This window comes from Calonectris borealis, chromosome 4 (assembly GCF_964195595.1).
Source record: "Calonectris borealis chromosome 4, bCalBor7.hap1.2, whole genome shotgun sequence".
Taxonomy (NCBI): Eukaryota; Metazoa; Chordata; class Aves; order Procellariiformes; family Procellariidae; genus Calonectris; species Calonectris borealis.
In genome coordinates, this window is record NC_134315.1 from 2572765 (window position 1) to 2594168 (window position 21404).

The window sequence follows — 21404 nt, forward strand, 5'->3', positions numbered from 1 at the left end:
CCCTGTCGGTGAAGAAATTTTTCCTAATGTCCAATCTAAACCTCCCCTGGCACAACTTGAGGCCATTCCCTCTTGTCCTATCGCTGGTTACTTGGGAGAAGAGACCGACCCCCACCTCGCTACAACCTCCTTTCAGGTAGTTGTAAAGCGCGATGAGGTCTCCCCTCAGCCTCCTATTCTCCAGGCTAAACAACCCCAGTTCCCTCAGCCGCTCCCCATCAGACTTGTGCTCCAGGCCCTTCACCAGCTTCGTTGCCCCGTAGATGTAGGTGAGGGTGATGGTTTTGGGGGAACAAGGCAGTGTGCAGACACAGCAGCTACTCCCATGCTTCGGTGGAGGACGTCGTCTTTTTCCTCCTCCCAAATTCGGTACCTGGCACGGGGTGAACACAGCCCGCTCAAGGAGACACGAGCACCTTGAGATCCACCACCACCATGGTAGAAACTCACCCTCACCCCAGCCAGGAGTCTTTAAAAACATCCTGAGTTATTTCTTCCCCCTATTTTAAGAAAGGAAGGAAAAAAGGAAGAAGAAAAAACAAGGGAAAAAAATTTTAACCAGATCATCTAACTTTTTATTTCAGAGGAAAGATTTGCATTATTTACTTTTATTTATATACATGTACTTCACATTTGTATTTAAAATGCACAGATCTCCCAATAATTTTCTCGTTCCTGCTTTAAATTAGCTGTTATTTTACAATACAAAAAATTATACCAAAACCTGCAGTCCTAAATGTGTGTATGTATAACACCCACAATCCCCAGCAATGAAATAGTTTACAATACTTGCTCATATTTACATATGAATGCAATAAATGCTAAATTATACATATTAACAAACTAAGCTCGTCTGAACACAGATAAGAATCGTAAATAATTACAGAACAAAGAAAAAAAAAATCCAGAATACAATTAATTCAAGGATCCTAGTGTAAAGAACATTTATTGTGCACAAATTTCAGAGTAATATAAAACTCTATTTTTATTTTCTTTTTGCTTTTTTAAAAAAAAAAAAAATGGACTGACATATGTTACACACCTCCACAATTTTTTTTTTTTTCCTTCTTTCTTCTGGTGAGGTTTGTGGAGTCAATGATAAATGGAGAGGAAATGTCTAAAGAACTATAGTACCTGGAAGACGCACAAAAATTGTCCATGTGTAGTATTAGAACAAAGTAATGAACTGAACAAAACCTGCCCTGAGGCAGAAGCAGAAAAAACCAGCGTAAATACACATTATTGTAGTACTCCTAGCATGGGAAACGAAAGCTAATTTAAGCAGCTATCAACAGGAGTGTGAATTTGACTAAAATTGCCAACACCGCGCCCGAAAATGAGAAGCGCGCACCTGCCGCTCCTTTCCCTTTGCTCCCGCGTCCCCAAACGCTGGCGCCTGCATCTTCCAGCAGCACCTTTCCATTTAAAACACGCGCAACTCCCTCTCCCAACCTGCTCCTGCAGCTTAGCTCAGGAGGCTCCGAAAACCCGAACCCCCTTCCCTCCCCTTCCCCTACGGTATTGCCAAATGAAGGTAGAAAACGGGAAAAGAAGAGACGTCCGCAGCTTACTCTAAGTTGGACGGATGAGTTTAAAAGTCGCTCCCGGCATGTAGGGTCCGTTCTTTGCTTTCTCGGAAGCTCAGTGCTGGCAAACTCCTGTTTGAAGGGAAAAGGGTTTTACAGGTCCAGAGATGCAGCTGATGCTCTGTCCCTAACTCAGGGTCTCGTGGAAAAGAAAAAGCAGCTGCCAACATCGGGAGCAGGTAAGGATGGAGAATCAGCCTCGTCTTTGCGGCACGGGACTTGCAGCAGGTTATGGGAAAAGCCTGAAGTTTTATTTCAGCCTCTGGAGTGAGGGTATTTCATCAAAAGCTCGTTTCAGCTTATTTAGGGCCAAGCAAGCTGAGCTGCCATTTCAAAACCGTACTATAAACCCAGTGACTATGTATTTTGATAAAACGTTCACTGCAGAGAAAATGATGCTTCTGAGCAATATTTAGTACACAAACTACCCCTAAGGAAGCGTGTATCTGCCAACAGGGGCTGTCATGCTTTTATGGTACCATACCATCAGATTTTGGTAAATTATACACTATGACTTTATGCTAATCACAGGCATTACCCCATCATGTATAGCTTTATTTTGGCAATTTCAATACAGCGCATTTTAAGCCCAGGGAGAGTGGCAATAACTCAAAAGTTTTGTGTCCCATAAATCTTCTTGCAGTCAACATATTGACCCATACCATGGCAGGGTCTCCTGTCACTCATGCTACAACAGTCCAGAGAAAATTCTGGGCTAAAAAGAATGGAAAAGAGTGAACCAAAAAAATGTATGTTATTTGGAGATCCAATGGCACTGTTGCTCTCTAGAATAAAAGGGCTACCACATTTCTGATTTTTTATGAATTTTTTTTAAAGGCTACTCTCAAAGAATAAAAATGTTCTGAGGGTTGAGACCTTGAATGCTGAATTTCAGCCAGTTATAAACGCTTGAAAATGGTGATTTTGAACGGAAATCACTGGCACAATCTTGATGGTAGAGGCTTAAACTGCTGACTTAATCCTCCAAGTAATGACCTCTTTAAGTACATTTATTACCTGTCTTCAAGCGTTGTTTTTTTCCCCTTTCAAATGGAAGAGACGTATTTTACTTCGCTTATACATTTAAGTGAAATGCATTTGAATACATAAAAGTCAAGTTATGCCTCCCTGCTTTATACTGCAAGACATCACGAATATAATTTGATGTTTCCTTAAAGCTCTGGAAAGTTATCTAATACTCATCATATGAAGAAGTTATTAAGACAAAACTCATACATCATTTAAAATGCATCAAAAATACATTCAATATTTTTCTGGTTTATATACACTTTAAATCTTTCAATGTTCTGCACGCTACTGTATAGTTTATGTACAAGTGCAAAATCGGTGTGTTATTTTTCATTTATTTACAGATTCTCCCATGAAATAAGGTTGCTTTCCCCCCCCCCTAACCTCCAAAAGGAATAAACCCACAAATCCTTCACTTTTGATATTGGCCTGGTGATAAACCACCGGCAATTCTTCTTCCCCCCATCCATTCCCATCTTCACCTCTATTTTACCTTTAACTTGGGATGAAACTGTTTGCAGCAGAGATATGTATGAGAGTTCTCTTTTTCCCTCATCAGTATGGAGATAAGATGCAGAGCAGAGCTACATCCTAAAGGAGCTGTTTCGTTTTATTTATATAAATAAGTTTCATTCCTCTATTTACATTTTTTGGTTCTGCTAAATCTCAGAAGTTTGATCATTTTTGCTCGTCTTGCCAATATCTGACACCTAACTTTGTGGCTACACTTCTGGGCATGCTCCACCCTAAGTTTTTGAGACTAGACAGCCCAGCTCTCTGGGGGGGGAAAATCCATTTATGTCTTTTTGTTAATGTAAAAATATATCACCCCTCCAGGCCTATTCTGAAAGCTGTTTCTTTTCAGGAAAACCTAAGCAACAACTTTAAGCACCTGCTTAAGTGCTGTCCTGAATATGGAGACTTAAGCACAAGAGCTTTCTCAGTTTGGGTTGGCAGTTTTCCTCCCCAAAAAAGTGTCGGAGAAGCAAGAAGACATCTCTGAACATGAGGATGTGCACCACGACTGAAAACCTGTAAAGTAATAACAGGGGAGGGATTTTAGTCCAGTATAATTTCTCTAGTTCAGGTTAGCCCTATACACATAGGAAGTTAGAAAATATTTTCAGGAGATGAATCTGTCTGAGGTAATCTGTGCATCAGTTAAAACTTAAATTGCCTAAACCCCCTCATTCTAAAAGACATAGCTCACCCCTTTCCCTCCCATAATTTCTTTTCCCCAGAGGGCATTTAAACTTCTAGTTTAGAAACAGGTGCATTATATATATAAATATATATATGAATATATATATATAAATACATAAAATGCATTTTTTCCCAATATTTTTTCTGCAGTTCTGTTGTATTTGTTAAATGACACATGAAATCAGAATTATAATCCACCATGGTCTTTAAACCAGCAGGCTGTCCCCCATCACCGCTGTCCGGACACGCATGGCAATTCACGTCTTTATTGCGATGCTGACGCGCTCCAAAGAACTTCTTCAAAATAGTTAAAGAAACAAAAAAAAGGAACAAGTGGCTGATACATCATCGATCACCAAAACGTGCACAAAACAAGATGCAGTTACTTGGGTTTCATTTTGGACAAGGGTGCTACCTGTCCAGAAGATGCAAGAGCACTTTCCTTCACTCCCCTCAATTTGTTACTTCTCCATTTCATAAGTACTAGATGTCCTCATCAGAAACCAGCGACTCGGCAACCTGAATGAAACCGCACTTACTGTGATTAAGCAACAATTACACGCCTCGTTTGGCACCTTCATGTAACATCTTCCTACCAGCTTCAAGATCACAACTTCGCGTGGCCCCGGCGCTACGCCACATTCCAGAATCAATGAGACATTGGGCACCAGCATGCACAGACCGATGGGTTAAGTCCAGCCTTGAACCTCAAAACATAATCCCAACTAGTCAGAGTACTTCAAGACGGTTTGATACATCCCCCAAAAGCCAAGCCTTGTCTTTGCTGCTTGCAAGTCCCTTCCCTTCACCAACAAGCCACCTTCTTCCACATCTAAGACAGTTCAACCCATATGGGAAATATCAGTAACCCATCATGTAAAACGCAAACCTGTGGCCAAACGAAGCTGCTCTATTTATTTAAAGTTCTATTTTACTTCATCCTCAAATGATCTGGCACCCGGAGTGTTGCTTTTTACTCCCTGTAAGGAGATGAAGCAAATCTTACTGCCGAGGAGCAGAGCCTCGGCACAGCTCAGCTCTCGTCCAGAAGAATGGCAGGAGGGAAGGGGGAGGGGAAGAGGTCAAATGGGCAGAGAAAAATCAGAAGAAATATCACCTATCTGGCCTGGAACACAAACTGCTTCTACTAAAAGCGCTGGTGAAACCAGGAGTTTTCTTATGAGACACTGAAACTCTACTTCCCCTCCAGATATTTCCAACTGCTTGAGTAGTTTGTCGGTCAGGAAAATGCCATTTTCCCCTGACTGCACATGATATATTACAAAGAACACAGATTGCCTTGGGTGACTATATATGTGTGTGCATACATATATTTTAAAGGAATATAATTACGTTAAGAAGAAATGTGTGTAGCAGCCTCCTCACTCCCTAGATCTGTTCAAGTCCAGGCACTTGTGTGTGGTGTACTCCAAGCAGGTTAAGACTATGCAAACACCGAGTCCTTCAAAAGCAACATTCAGCTTCTCCAGGTATTGCATGTGGTCTGAGCAACATGTGACATCAACCTTTAAACCATCCCAGCTTTTGCGTTCCTGATGTTCTGGACCATGATGACTACAAAAACGCTGTATCTGGAAGAGAGTTCCACTTAAATAATGAGAGAATAAACATATAATATTAAATGAAAACAAAGGATGAAGATGCTTTGAAGATTAATAGTAGTGTTTATGTGTTGAGAGCTGACACCTGTAAACACTGCATCTTTTTCTTTTTGTACAGTTCGATAAATACATGAACTACAAAGCACTTTCCATGTATAAACCTGAGTGTCATTCATATTGGACTACTGTTCTATTTACACTGACCATGAATGGCGGCGATCGGATGTTACTGGACCTGCAATAAAATTATTTTACTTTAAACTCGAAGAAAACAAAGGAGCAATCTGAAGCCACGTGTCAGTAAAACTTAAGTGGAGCAGTTGTCAAATAAAGCCAACTATCACGCAGATGAGAGAAAAAGTTGGGTTCAAGGAAGTTGTGTTTTTCTGAGTGCTTCTAGTCTCTTGTGACACAACTTGGAAATCTTTCTCCTCCTCCTAGGTATTACTTTTCTGTTTTGTTTAAAACCCTATACAGTTTCTGATGTCCATGCATCAAATACAGGTTCCTGGCTGTGCAGGGGGCTGCTGTTTCCGATTTCGTATTGCACCCGATTTCTCTTTGTAGGCAATTGGCATCTGTTGTGAAATGTCCACCAGTGCACTGGCCACTGCAAGACCTGAGGCAAGAAAACAAAATAGTCACCGAACAAAATAGTCACAGAAACAAATCCTTCCGCCACAGCTGAAAAAACCCCTCCAAGCCACAAAATGAATATAACTTTTTGAGTTCTTCTTAAAAAAAGCAAACTAGAAAAGCATTTTGGCTTAAGAGATTAAACTCTAGCAGCTATTCCGAAATAAGCTTTTAAATACTGCATGTTTTACTGAAAGCAACTGCAGTAGAAAAAGCTGGAAATAAGCAGTGTGGGTATTAATGGATGTGAAACCCGTAAGGATAGAGAGATGTCTTCCTCTGCACCAGTAGATGTGCTAGAATAAATCCTGAAAGCACACGTGCATGGACGTTCCACTGCGCTTCCCGGACATCTCTCATCTCTGCAACCCTCTTGGCAGATCCACAGACAAACCACCGTTGGCCATCTGGGATTTAGTTCAACACAGCTCACAACCAAACCATCCCATCTCAAACCCAGCGAGTACTCTTTTAAGATCCACCATGCTCACTGGGCACTGGAGAAACCCCAGTTAAACCACAAACTGTCCAGGAGATTACGCCTCAGTGCCCTGCAAGCAGGTTTAAGTGAGAAGGGGCTGGGAACAAGGAAACCTTAAGCTGGATGGAGAAAACTTCTCTGTCCAGAGCTGCTAAGAGGACAGCACGGATGCTTTGAAAGGACTTGACGTCTCTTTACAAATGGAGCTGGGAATGGAGGGAGTAGGCTGGGAGACAAGTTACTTTCATAAGTAACTACTGCAAACCTGTCTGTACCAGATCCCCCTTTTTCCCCAGCCATAAGTGAAAGTGTAATCCAAATATCAAATATTCATCCATCAACTGACCCAAGAAACTCAGGTCGGAAGCTAGCAGGGCCCAAGCTAGCTAGCTTAAAATAACCCAAGCACATCCTCAGCTGCGGTGCGGGTACAGCAATTACTGCGCGATCAAGTCTGAAACTGTAAGGTGAACCTCTAAGGTTGGGGAAGGCGCACAGAGTTAATAGCAAGCCAGTGGACACGATGATATTCCTCACCTGACTGTCCTGGTGGTGGTATACCCCCAAGTCCTCGAGGCAACCTCACGAATACAGAGAGAACGGCTGCTTTGTTCCCAAAGCAGGGCTCCAGCGCTATTGGCTTTGGTACAGTCTGCAGCGAGGGAAGGAAGAGGAGAAAACAAATGTTATCCAGTGTGTTACACCCTCCCTCTTCCCCCAGCCTCGTCCTTCTCAGATTGTACAAGCTTCAGGGCACGAACCATGTTTCTGCGCTTGGCAAATTTCCAGCACGCAGCTAGCAAAGCTAAAACCAATGTTAGTAACAATCAAAAGCCTAGTCATCGCAAAAAACACATTTACTTAATAAAAATCTAGCTATTAAAAAGTCAAGCACCGCACAAGGCTTGTATTTCTCCCTAAATTCAATAACAAAGGAGCAGCTTATGCTAAACAACAGGATTAAGGTTTTTTTTTTTCTTCAAACCCATCAGCAGCGTATCACAAATATCGTCACGTCTGACCACCACGATTTGGAGGTTCAACTTCCATTTCCAGAGTTTAACTCCACATGACAACCTTCACAGCACTGTATGCATTAACATGGTAAAGAATATTTACCCCCAAACCCCTCTCTATTTCATTGTTGTTTGCTTTAAGCTGTGTTCCCCCAATTTTGTCTTTCATTTCTGTTCTTTCCCAAGGGGTTGTGTTCATTTTCCAGTGGTCTTCTAGACCACTCTGGACTATGTTCTTAGGTAGCTGGTTGCTCTGGAAAAGTGCTTTAGAAAGTCTACTGGATTGCACTGGCCTTTTTTCAGCTGAAAAGCAGAGGATTCCGTAGAGCAGGGGACCTATTTGTGATCCTGGCTCTGGATCTGGTTTCAGCAACCTGTCGTATCCTAAGATAGACTATTCTTAACATGCTTTACTGAAGCCTGTTTACTTTGAATATGAGTATTTCACACTTAAATTACAAATATGGACATGAAATACAGTTTTCAGATAAAATGTGAATTGATAACTATGAAGATATAATGGGCAGCCAGCCTTCTCCCACCCTAGAGGAGCAGGGGAATGGATCCCTTGGTGGATCCATGGTGATGTCTTTGAGCATCACCCTCCCACTGTACTCTTGTAAAGATTTTGTTTGAATGATCTACAGCTAAATTCAATATGTCATTAGAAAGACAAAATGCAACAGCACAGCCCAGAAACTAAAATACGCTCTTACCTGAGCCGGGGCCCGATCCCACACACAATAACACGCGATCAGCGTTATTGTGGGATGGCACAACAGTAAGATGCGGATGCAAGTCTACGCCTACGAGTACAGGTACAAGAGAGTGCCTTCTTTTGTTCCACATAAGCAAAAAAAGCTAAGAAACACTGTTTTACCTGATACGCTCAGTGCTTTCTGATTTCTTGTTTAGTATGGACAAATTCTACCCTGGTATTAATGAAATCATTATTGCTTTTTCCATTAGGCATAAAATTGTACTACTGTACTTAAATGTTCAACAGAAATTCAATACAATGCAAGACTGAAAAAAAACAAACAGGAGTCAAACAATGCTATTAAATTACTGCTGCTCAATAAAAAAGAAAAAAAGCGATGACAGCAAGCAAAATGAAACTTAAAACTGTTTTCATATCTCATATTTACTGTAATGATTGCAACAACAATTTGTTAGTCTGTGCAAGGTAGATAAATACGTACTCTACAGGCTATAACGACGTAAGCTGCCGTCTGCCTGGTTTATGACTGCAGATTTCTTCATCTTCTCCCCACCCCCAACAAAGGGATCAAACTCAAAATAATGCTTTTCCCACAAAGCAACCAAGCATACCCTGGTGCTATATCCCAGAGGCGACTCAATTACCAGAGGTAATGGAGAGAGCACAGAGAAGGCAACTGCAGAAATACAGCCCACGGACTTCTGGCTAGGAGCAGGAGCGTGCACCGAGCACAAAGCTTATTTTCTTTTGGGGAGAGCCAAGTACCTTACTCATTCCACTGTTCTGCTGAATCCCAGAGGTTGGAGCACGGTGCTTGGGTGTTCCAGCGAGCACTCACGCTCATCCTCAGGGTTGAGCAGAGTGAGCGGCAAGGACCAAGCAGAGAAGAAATAGTGGGGGGAAGAGAAGGGTGAAGGAGCAACTGAACAAGCCAAGAAGAGATTATCTATTTTAATACCTTATTGATGTATTTGCTTTTAACTCTTACTGGATTAATGGCCACAAAAATGATCAGGGGGATGGAACACCTCCGCTATGAGGAAAGGCTGAGAGAGTTGGGGTTGTTCAGCCTGGAGAAGAGAAGGCTCCGGGGAGACCTTATTGCGGCCTTTCAGTGCTTAAAGGGGCTTATAAGAAAGATGGGGACAGGCTTTTTAGCAGGGCCTGTTGCGACAGGACAAGGGGGAATGGTTTTAAACTAAAAGAGGGGAGATTCAGACTAGATATAAGGAAGAAATTTTTTACGCTGAGGGTGATGAGACACTGGCCCAGGTTGCCCAGAGAGGTGGTAGATGCCCCATCCCTGGGAACGTTCCAGGTCAGGTTGGACGGGGCTCTGAGCAACCTGATCTAGTGGGAGATGTTCCTGCCCGTGGCAGGGGGGTTGGACTAGGTGATCTTTAAAGGTCCCTTCCAACCAAACTACTCTATGATTCTGTGGTCGGGGCTCTGAGCAACCTGGTCTAGTGGAAGATGTCCCTGGTCACTGCAGCAGATGACTTTTAAAGGTCCCTTCCAACCCAAACCATTCTATGATTTTAATCAAAACACTTCTGCAACTTTATTCCTTCCCCAACATAAATTGTTCTGTGCAACTCTACTCCAATATGCTTTGTAATGTCATCGGGATGCTTAGCAGCACGCTCATCATCCTCCAGCCAATATGCAGAAACAGGAGGCTGGAAAATACTTCTCACAGTCACCGAATCCAGCCCTTCGCTAATGCAGGTGACTGCACATAAAAGTGCAATGCTCTGCTTTAAAAGTAGTTACACTTTCAGTCTGTGCCATCACTTTTGTGAGAGCTTTCCAGAGGCTCCCTGCTTCTGGATCTCACCGCTCTGATACCAGAAACTTTATTCTAACCTCAATTCTTCCCCATCTAAATTTATTCATCCATCTGATGTTCTTCTGTGCCTTCGCCCTCTCCCTAGGCTTTATGCTAGGGTACATCTCGGCCTTCGTTTGGCTCATCTGAACAAGCAACACTCTGAATTTCTTCTCTGAACATAAGCACTCCCTTCCCCTTCTCCAGCTCTCCCAACAGTCCCTCCCTGCACCTCGTCTGCTGCTCTGGACCAGGGGTGACCGGAGAGGCGTTTCAGGCTTTGCCAGGGCCTCTGTAACGGTATCAAAACCACCCTGATTCTCCTGCACATCATAAAATGGTAAAGAATAGAAGTAGTTCATTATACAGCTCTCAGTCACAGAGCTGAAGGGACTTTGAGGGTAATTTAGCTAATCTTTCAGCCCCAAACGAGACCCTTTCTCCTCCTCTGCCCTTTCCAACTAATGAACCCTGAGCACGCAGCAGAAACTCTCATTACGAGTCCCTGTGGGCATGATCTTTCCCTTTCCATGGGATTTTTATTTCGTTCCTCAAGGTCACACGTCTTCCTCCTCTCTGCTCTCCTGATCCCACGCTGAACCATGAGGAGCTCCTGCGGAGCTGGAAGAGCCCAAACAGGCAGCCAGTGCTGTCGTCCAGCGAGTGACAGCAGACCCCGGCCACGCCGATACCTAAAATTCAATGTTATTTCATGGGGATGAGTCTGACCCTCATGCTGAATTTTTCATCTATCTGATGTACCATGGACAGTTGAGGGCAGAGGACATAACTCTGAGCCTCCTTCCTTCCCTTATTAACCTGCTCAGAAAAGCTAAGCATTAGTAAATAATTGTTAATATTTCACTATATGGGGAACTTTGTTTCTATTAAGTATGCAAAGCAAGGAAGTACACTTTCTATAATGATGCATCCACAATCTATCAGGATCAGGCAGTTGCAAGCTAATTTGGAAGGAATATACCAAGCAGAAGATCATCTTGCTGCAGCTAATTTCGATCTTAAATTTAAAGGGGGAAAAAATGGTCTATTGTCCATCAAAACCAGCCGGTTTCCTGAGACAAGCTGCAGTTAATAACAGCAAAAACCAGCATGAAGAATCAAGTCCTGCAAATTTATTTTTGACAGCACCAGTTCAGGCACCTGCTTTTTGAACTGTGACTCATACTGCATCTCATCTCCAAGCGTGCGCTCCCCAGGCCAAGAGACAAAGCGCAGCCTGATGAAATGACTCACACGCCGAGTGACGGGAATGATGAATTTGATGCAAGCAAGAGGTCAGCTGGCAGTGAAGGGCATACTGTGCCCTCTGCGAGATATAGAGCAACCCGGCGCTGGGGCCCGGGGACCGTATTCTGCAGACAGGGAGGAAAACACGTGGGGAATTCAACCAGCAACTTAACGGCTATCTTGGTTGGGGATCTCACCCATGGCTGGCCTTGCTGTGAGCCTGCTTGTGTTTTGACATGACCTATGTAGGTGCTACCACGGCACAAAGCAGCTAAGGAGAAGCTGTCTGGCTTCATCAAGTTGAATTTTCATGGGGAGACCTAAGAAGAGCTCACATCTCCTCTCCTTCCCCACCTCTGCAGCACGTCTGCCTCCTGCGTGGTTTCTGAATGCTCTTGTTGCAGACCCAAGCTGCTTTTCTGCAAGAAGGTTTGGAGTGGACTCAGGAACCAGAGATCAGGTCATTATAAACGCCTGTGCTTCAGCCTGACAGGTGGCTTTTAATGGCCCACTTAAAAAAAAAAAAAATGTAAATCTCCAAACTTTGTAACACCTTTCATCAGATGGTTAAAACCAGCCTCTGTCAGAGACTTTCATTTAGAGTGTTTTGATAAACCCATTGTTGAATTATAGAAGCAATTCCTTTTTATTGAAGGCTTAATGGCACAATAAAGTAGACATTATTCAAATCTATGCAAATAAGGTGCATCCCTCAGATACTTGGCACATCATGACTGCTTCACACAGTGCCTGAACAGCAGAGTCCCACACCAGGAGAGGGGCACAGAGGGCAGAGTGGAGCCCAGCTGCCGGAGCGCGTGGACGAAGACCACAGTTAATGGGAGAAAAGGATCTCACCTTTGGTGGGTCAATCCATACGAGCCAAATTGCCATCCAACAGCCCATCAGAAATGAGCCGTGCCCTTGACTCACGAAACACAGAACATGGTTGCACCCAGCCAACAGGCACAGAAGCAGTAAGAAACGTGTAGCCAGAAGACTATGTCCCTTCCAGTTGCAGCCAGGATGGAGGTCAGCGAAGGGGATGCTGCGCTGCCCGGGATGTATCTGTGCTATGAACAGACAACTGCAGCTGGTCTACGGGTCAGGCACCCTTCCCTAAAGCTACTCCTTGTCCTCAAAGAAATACTGTGAGTGCGCTGGAGTGACAATTTCATGCAGCTGATCATAGAATCATAGAACAGTTTGGGCTGGAAGGGACCTTTAAAGGTCATCTAGTCCAACCCCCCTGCCGTGGGCAGGGACATCTCCCACTAGATCAGGTTGCTCAGAGCCCCGTCCAACCTGACCTTGAAGGTTTCCAGGGATGGGGCATCTACCACCTCTCTGGGCAACCTGGGCCAGTGTCTCACCACCCTCAGCGTAAAACATTTCTTCCTTATATCTAGTCTAAATCTCCCCTCTTTTAGTTTAAAACCATTCCCCTTGTCCTGTCCCAACAGGCCCTGCTAAAAAGTCTCTCCCCATCTTTCTTACAAGCCCCTTTAAGTACTGAAAGGCCGCAATAAGGTCTCCCCGGAGCCTTCTCTTCTCCAGGCTGAACAACCCCAACTCTCTCAGCCTTTCCTCACAGCAGAGCTGTTCCATCCCCTGATCATTTTGGTGGCCTCCTCTGGCCCCGCTCCAACAGGTCCATGTCTGTCCTGTGCTGAGGACCCCCGAGCTGGACGCAGCACTGCAGGGGGGTCTCACCAGAGCGGAGCAGAGGGGCAGAATCCCCTCCCTCGACCTGCTGGCCACAAAGAGCCTGAACTTTTCTCCTTCAATGGACTTTGACTGCTCCTCCACACCAGCAAAGCTGCGATCAATGGGAACGGTGGAAAAAACCCAACAACTGGGAATCAGAATAGAGCAAATGTCAAAGAAAGACCATAAAACCCAACAAAGACCTCTCAGCCTGGTGCGCAGATTTAAACACGCTTTACTGGGCAATGTGCTTCAGGAAGGTGCACTGTAGCATCTGGTTTTTAACCAAGAAGCGCTACCATGCATTTTGTGTTACGCAGCGCTTGGAAACAGTGACTACCCGTTTTTGGATGAAAATATAAAGTATTTTACTAAGTGGTGACACAACCCCATTGTTCCTGGAGGCAGCGAAATCTGTTTTCAACTGTTTTCCTTCCACAGACGACTTTACTGGCCAAAACCAGCTCTAAAAAGCCACGCAATTTCAGTTGTTTATGAGTTTTGATATGTACTTAATACGCGTAAAGCTTTAACAATTATAGAAGTTAAAAGCAGTAAGAGACCTATTAGGTCATCTAATTAGTCTGGCTTCTCCAGCAGGATTTTTACACAAACAGGGCATTTTCCAGGACTTGGTCAGGGCTGTTTCTAGGTGACCCAGGTGTAGAGTGCACCACCGGTTCCCTTGGGAGACAATTTCACAGCCAAATGCTTTCTGCAATCAAGTTGAATTGCGTGATGTTCAACCTAAACATTTCTTTTTTATTTCATCTCATTATTTCTATTTACGCTGCTTATATTCGACAAATTCTAAAGGTTAATAATGTGTCACATAAAACTAATGGCTAGAACAATAAATATTCTGTGTAATTTAAAAAACACAGCATCAATTTTATTTAGGTTCCGTAACACACTGCCAGCATATTGCTTTTCAAAACGTATAAAAAAAAAAAACTGTAGCAATTTTTTTTCCTTAACAAGAAAACATATTTCTGTGGTTTGATCAAATAACTCTTACATGGTTTTCAATTTCCAGTAAGGAAATTAAAATAAAGGAAAAATCTTATGGTGGGGGAAAAGAAGAGGAACATTACTGAAACAGTTCAACTTTATTACTTGATTCCACTTCTTCAGATGATTTCACTCTGTAGAAAAAGGGTCAAATTCCATTTGCAAGTTTTTAAATTGTGCCATTAAAAGCTGACTGAACATTTGTAAAATAAGTTACAAGCAATTTTCTATAAAAAATAGAGTATTAAGTTTTAAAAATCATATTCTCAGGGTAATATGTATGTTCTCCAAGATAGAGATGAATGAACATCCAGCAATAATTTGCAGTAAATGAATCTAGATTAAAAATTTACATTTACCTTGTCCCTGTTATTTACTTTGTAAATGACACAGAGGCTGGGGAATGAATTGCTCACAACTCGGCCCCAACACTGGGTTCCTGCATGTGGGGAACTAAATAAAAATCATATTCAAACCCTTAGATGAATGCTAACAATCTGAAATTGAAAATACAGATCCGAGCATCCCGAGTTATCAATAACTGGGAGTATATATGCAAACCAGCCTCACGGGGCACCGAGTTCACCCCACTGCATTTAACAACTGCTTTCTATTTTAAAGTGCACATTGTCAATCCAGCAAAACACAGACACAAGCTCTCGGTGAAGGAAAGGCAAGTTTTTAGTTCAAAAGCAGTCACCCTGAAACGACAAAATCTTACGTCACAGCTTTGAGCATTGCCACTCACGTAAGCCAACACTCGCCCTTCTTTTTCAATTCCCTGCTGATGCCCTGGGGCGGGGATGGGATGAACGAGGCCAGGGGTATCAAATCTGGGCAAAATATATATGGCCAACAGTGGATATTTATTTTGATTTTATACGGGTGAAGAGGCAGGATTTTTCTGGTTCTTTTTGACCACTTGGCTGGTTTTTGCACAAGAAAAAGTGCAAGTTAAAAAACGAATGAAATAGGACAGATGGATGAAGACTGCAAACACAAGACATACAAAACAACTACTTGGCATAAAGGAACACAAACAGGTCCCCGATAATGTTTTTGAGAAGCTGCTGGTGTTATTAGTACTTCAATCAGAAGAGACACTTGTTTGCACTAGAGGGAAAAAAGAGCTTAGAAAAACCCTCTCCTGCGGGAAGCTTCGTGCTCCTTCCTCTCCCTCCAGCAAATTCCTCCTTATCAGCTAAAATCAGGGTCCATCCTGCTGAAAAATTTACAGTCTTCAAATCTAAAACTAGTTAAATCTCAATTATCAGCCAAATATTCCCTAAATACAAGGCAGGCTTAACAGATGTCTCTGTTGATCCCATGATAGCTCCCTTCCAAATATTTATATTCCATATTATATTATGGAAGTGGCAAAAGTTTCCCCCCAAGTCCCTAATTTTGCAACAGAAATCAAAACAAGATACCTGGCACTAGTTAAGTGGAAATAATTCATTAGGTGAAGGTTTTATCGGGTATTTTTGTTGTTGCCTTCGCAGTACGGATGACTGCAATTCTAGTGCAGCTAATCCGTTTTACACACCTCGGCTGCCCAGATAACGCTCCCTTCTTACCACTGGCAACTCCATCTAGCACGGCACTCCTTCAAAGGCGGTCATACACTTTTCCATGAATTAGAAAGTGGGCCAGCATAAGCAGAATTAACACCAAATATAAAGTACAAGCTGGGATGTCGCTTCTTGTTTTATGTCCCTCGTCACCCTGATGCAACGGGAGGGCTCCTGTCATCCGCTCGCGCACACGGACCGAGCCTAATGAGTGGAAATGCTTTTGCTAAAGACAAGGAGACAGCTACCCACTGACGTGCTTTGAACACCCTAGCTTTATGGCAAGGAAAAGCTCCTAGAACCAGCAAATGCTAGAAAGCCCAGAAATAATACATTAGAATTAAATTGCATTTCAAAAGGCAAGCTAACAAGCCCGAGCAGCCTGCCCTAGACAGGTCAGGCGAAATAAAACCAGCCTTTCTGGCCTCGAAGGCTGCGTATGAACCATCTCCAGCAACTGCCACATCAGATTAAGATTATTCAGTTTATGTTTTCCCCCCTCAATTTCATCCCCTTCTTCCAACTATTATCCTTTTGAGGATAATGAATGATTCTCCCTTTCAGCTTATTTATACCACCCTTGAAAAACCCTAACCTGCTCTGTTCCCCTCCAACGCATCTCGATAGCCTGGCCATTTCTCCTTAAGACTACTTTTATATATCACAGCTCAAGCCTGCCATCCTGCCAAATCTGCCTGCTTGCAGACCCCCAGTCTCAGCTCGGTGGCACGGAGAAGTGGAAGACTTCGTGCCCACCTGGCTCATTTTAAGTGAAGTGGGTTGGGAAGGGGTCTCAGAAGCTGGTCCATCAGCAAATTTGATGGACTAATAATGGGTCAATAACATCTGAACTAAGGGGAAAATAAGTCACCAAGAGTGACAACCAGAACAGGGTAACAGCCCTAAAAACGATCAGTTCCTTGGTCCTTGGCTGTTCTTGGCTTAACTTCTCTCATTGCATGAAGCAGCCCAACATAGAGCTACACGTAAAAATTAAGATGAGGTCGCCCTGTAGGAGTGCTGGAGCTGGAGCTTCATTGCAAATCCTTCCTCACCAGAGTGGTACCCCTGCAGCTTCCCCAAATCCACCGCCCTCTGGCACAGGACTTGTAGCTACTCGCTTCTCTGCTCATTACTGATGGTTGCAACTTCATTGCAATGTAAAAGGAATTTAACAAGGGCACCACTCAGATGCGAAATACAAATAGACTGAAAATATAAATCTGTGGTATCCCTTGCCCACTCCTAAATCAGCCCACCACTTCATCTCTGTACTTCTTGAACAGATGGGACCTTCTGGCAGTCTTTAAACCACTCAACAGCACTTTCTTCCATAACAATGCAAACTAATTACTAGAGTAAGATGCTATTTTCCATCAACTTTTCTGCTATTTTTAAGGAATCAGCCAGCTTGGTGAGCTGATGTCTGATTAAGGATTTGCAGTGAAGCTATTTTGCCCTCAGAAGCCTAACACAGCAGAATTAAATGCACGTTGGCATGAAGGTACAGAACACGCTAAATGAACTTCACAAGGATTTTGCTCACCAAATACTTCTCTCACTCCATTTAGGCAACTATAGATGCGGACAGCCTGTCGATCATGGATGCAAAAATAATCACCTCTTAGCACAGGCTTTGCACGTTGGATCCCTAAACATAGCACAGTAAAGGCTGCTCTACGGACCAGCTCCACTAGGCAAATGCTCCGTTTTACAAGAGTGTTTTTCAAATCCTCTAAAAGCTTCCAAGACAATTTTTTTCCGACTTAAGGATAAATTTTTCTAATGCAACAATTTTCTTGTTGATCCTGTAGGTGTTTTGCTCAAGCTAAGTGTTTCCTTGCTATGCTGCGTATGTGTTTTTCCCAAGAATCTACAAGCGTTAACTTCATGCCTTTACCAGCTTCAAGATACCTGGAAATCAATGTCAAAATTATAAACTTTCCAAAGTCTTTCAGGAAAGCTTCTTCTAAAAATCACTGCAGAGGACTACAAAACTTAGATTAATTAGATAACAAGACCTAAAAAAGCCTGAATTACAGTAATACCAGTTCAGACACTTGGATGAGTCCCAGATACCCAGGGACGTGGAATACTCGTAGAAAAAAAATGTGATAGGCAGGACCTCAGAACACACAAAAAGCTGCAGAGAAGAACCAATGGATTTTGTAATAACTAAGCAAATTTAGTGGTAGATTTGTGATCCACTGGGTATTTGTTGAGTGGGAAATAAACCAAAGCAGCTAGTTACGTGTTGCCTAGCTGCAGACTGTAACATGAATAGTTTCCCTGCAGGTAAATCACTTTCTATTACTTCTAAGTACCCCAGGAAAAATACTAATTGAAAACACGGTTCTAATACTGTCCAGCTGGAAAACATTAGCTTAGGATGGAACTAGCTTGACACTGGCTGCCAACTGGCTATGCACAATGGAAAAGGAAATTAATCTCTTGCAGACAAGACGTCCCATTTTCCACTTCTCCTTTGTAACCCTCAAATAAACTCGTTATTAACCAAAGGCTTTGATTCACACAGGGAAAGAAAAACATCAATGCATTTATGATAACGCAAGTCTGGATTTCTTGCATTAAAACGAAGGCTCTCAAATTTTGACACACTGAATGGCCGAGTAGCTGGAGAATGGCTTACAGTCCAACAACGCAGCCACACTTCTCTTCACTCTTTTCTTGGCTTATAATTAAAGAACAGAAAAAACACGAAGAAAAATGCAATTCCACTTTTCTGTATCGTCCCAGCCCATCTTCCTGCAGCTCCCTCCTGCTAAGAGCTTTTCTCCCATGCAGGTGCAAAAGGGATAACGAGAAAACCCGAAGTCGACCCCCATAGATACTGAGACTGCTTTTTCACTTTTATTTAAATTCATTTATATGCAGCATCCAACAGGCCAGACTATCTCAGAAGCGTCATTCCCCAAGCTGCTCACAACCCACAAGCTTCCTGAGTCTCCTCTCCTCTCCACGTGATTTCAACTTTGCTGAAACACTCCAGACTTTTGTACATACTTCCATTCCCTATCCAAATTCTGCAAGATGATAAAAATCTATATAAACACGCCCCCTCACCCAAATTAACGACTCTGCTTGTCATGGAAAAGCATTCTGGTTCTGCACCCAGATCTTCCAGCAGATGAAGTTACCTGCTGGCACAACTGTCCATGTCCACGTTCCCTACTTGGCTTCAGGTCACCGTATAAGGTTTGTGCTATTTGCCTGAATCAGACCCTCTCATTTAAGCTTGAAGTGGATTAAGAAATACTTGTCTGAGTTATCAGCACAGAGGGCAATTAGCAGTTGGTAACAATTTCTGGATCTGAAAAAGGACATCTGTCCACAGTCTTGCTTATTATGCTTAAAACTGGCTTCTCTATCCATTTTTGAGTAACCCAAGGAGGTCAGACACGTGAGATATGGAAGATGACGGCAGACATGGGAAAGGAAGGAGGCTTAGCTGCAAGTGAGAAAGATGAAATCCTGTCGGCGGTGCTGTCTATGGAAGCACTTCAAAAGAGAAAGGTTCAACGTTCCTATAATCAAAGAAGAAACTGAGAAGAAAACAAAAAGCAGAGAGGTACGGAGGAAAAAATGAACAACAAAGCCCGAATGAAAAAGGTAAAAGCACTGCCAGCCGAACAAGAGAAGAAATAACGCAGTAATCAGAACACAAGAGATCCAAAGTTTACTATCTCCTCTGTACTTTATGAGTGTAGACAAACTTGTCAGAGAGATCAAAAAGTTTGGGACAGCTTTGTTCTGGCCTGATCCTACAGGAGAGATGCTTTTAGTTAGCTTATTTCCAGAAAATGGAAAGAGGGGAAGGGAATAGCCCCCCGACAGACAGACTGCAACCCAAAACCATCAGCAGTCAGGCTACAGCCTCACATATCCGCCTCCAGCCTGGTGAGAACATCCATACACAGCCCATGGCTTCTTCAGTGAAGCAATGAAGAAAAGGCTCATTCTAATTTGTTGAGTGACAATCCAATTTTACAAGCCTGTATTTCAAAGTCTTGGTGAGCTATTAGTGGCTAATGACTTCCACTGCCTACCATCCTGGTAACAGAAGTAGAGAAATTATAAAAACACAGAAAAACTGAATGATCTGGTGTTAAATGAAAGTCAATGGGGAGTAGAACCCATTGACCCTCAGAGCCTCCAAGGTCAGCTTAGCTGCCCTGTCACTCAATTACCTCAAATTACTGAGTACCTTTGAAAATTTTACTTTATGTTCACTACACTCCAAGGGTCATCTCTGCAAAACAGGGATGATAATTCCTGACTTCAGAAAAAGGTAACGATTAATTCATGAAGCACTTAAATGTGGGGCAATCACAGGAATCATTCAAGCTTGGGACTAAAGGTTTGGCTGGAACACGGTAAATAACCAGAACAAATAATGAAACTAAGACAACAGGTCGAAAAGCTTCTTCCACATGGTGTCCACCCAGAACATGCTGCAAGACACCAATCGGGTGGAAAAAGTGTTACAACTTGCCATGAAAGACTGTATTCACACATAAATAAGAAAGAGCTAAAGCTATACAGGCAACCTTAATTGTGGCATTTCCTGATACTAAGACCAAGACTTAAATATTATTACTCACCAAACAGAAGTCCTCGGGTCAGATTGTTTTCATGTGCTTTACAATAATTAAAATATACACATTTTTTATAGAAAAGCATAACCTGCTTTCTCGTCACAGTAATAGAAGGTGAGAAACTTTGTGCCTAGACTAATGAGGAAGATTTCCAAAAAACTGAAGTCTAAATAAAATAGCTACCTTAGACAGGAAACAAAAATAATCAGTGTTCTCAGGTTCTTAATTTTTTCTTTTTGTATACAAGTCTGCTAGTCAAAGCATCACGTTAAAAAGATCTTTTAATTCATTAGTCTCCTTTTAAATATGCTTCTCCTAAAAATACAATGTGTTGTGTCTAAGAACATGCCAGCCTGGTGTAAGACAACGACTTCTCCACACTCCTATTTGCGCATCACAAGATGTATTTGAACATATATTTATAATCAGAAATATGTTAACACAATTATAGTACTCAGACATGATTACATTCCTGTTTGCTTTGAGATATCACAGAAAAATGGTTTCTATTTGCAGCACCTTTAGCTATTTCTAGCCAAATGTTCTATTGTGTAAAGCTGCATTCTTCTCTATTACAAGGCATAAAAACTAACAAGGCAAACACAAAATTTCATACCCTACGAACAGTATAACTTCTATCTAAACCAGCCCAAAAGTTGTAAATGCATACCTGAAGGGATAAAAGCAAATAAAAACAGTGCCTGTTGGCCCTCATGGACTTACGGTTTCTTGCAGGTATATAACAAATAGAGGATTTGGGATTATTGTGTTAACAACTGTTTAAAACAAGCATCCACGATTAATTGTGGTAAGGACCATCCTAAAGCACCAGCTCTCACCTTTATGCTTCCCCCAATGAGATCTGGCGGCTCTTCATCTGTTTCTAAGGCAACGTTGATGGAGGCGAAGGGGCGACTTGCCATCTGTTGCATCTCACGGAGTAGTTGCTAATTTAATAAACAGAAAAATATTATTATCATATTGTTCCAACACAAAGATGAAAAAAACCATGAGGCTTTATCTGAGAGGTTTTACCCAATACGAAGGGATATCAATGAATGTGGAAAAATAACCTCCTGGCGTTTTAACAGGCTTAAGGGTACAGACAGATAATTGTAAATATTCACAT

The 21404-nt window shown here is 42.5% G+C and overlaps 1 protein-coding gene across 8 annotated transcripts in view; it reads right to left on the bottom strand.

Moving 5' to 3' along the window:
* Positions 1 to 552: 552 nt before the first annotated feature.
* The window catches only part of ATRN (attractin), a 152834-nt gene continuing 131982 nt past the window's right edge, over positions 553 to 21404 (bottom strand). For 2 of the 8 annotated variants that reach the window (XM_075148372.1, XM_075148373.1), the window contains exons 27-29: positions 21115 to 21222; positions 7095 to 7209; positions 553 to 6059 (exon numbers count right to left, since the gene is read on the bottom strand). In XM_075148372.1, coding sequence (XP_075004473.1) covers positions 5935 to 6059; positions 7095 to 7209; positions 21115 to 21222 — 348 coding nt within the window. In that variant the 3' untranslated portion in view covers positions 553 to 5934. Of the gene's footprint in view, positions 6060 to 7094; positions 7210 to 21114; positions 21223 to 21404 lie in introns of those variants that run through there. The other 6 variants (XR_012673404.1, XR_012673402.1, XR_012673400.1 and 3 more) reach the window with 6 other exon arrangements.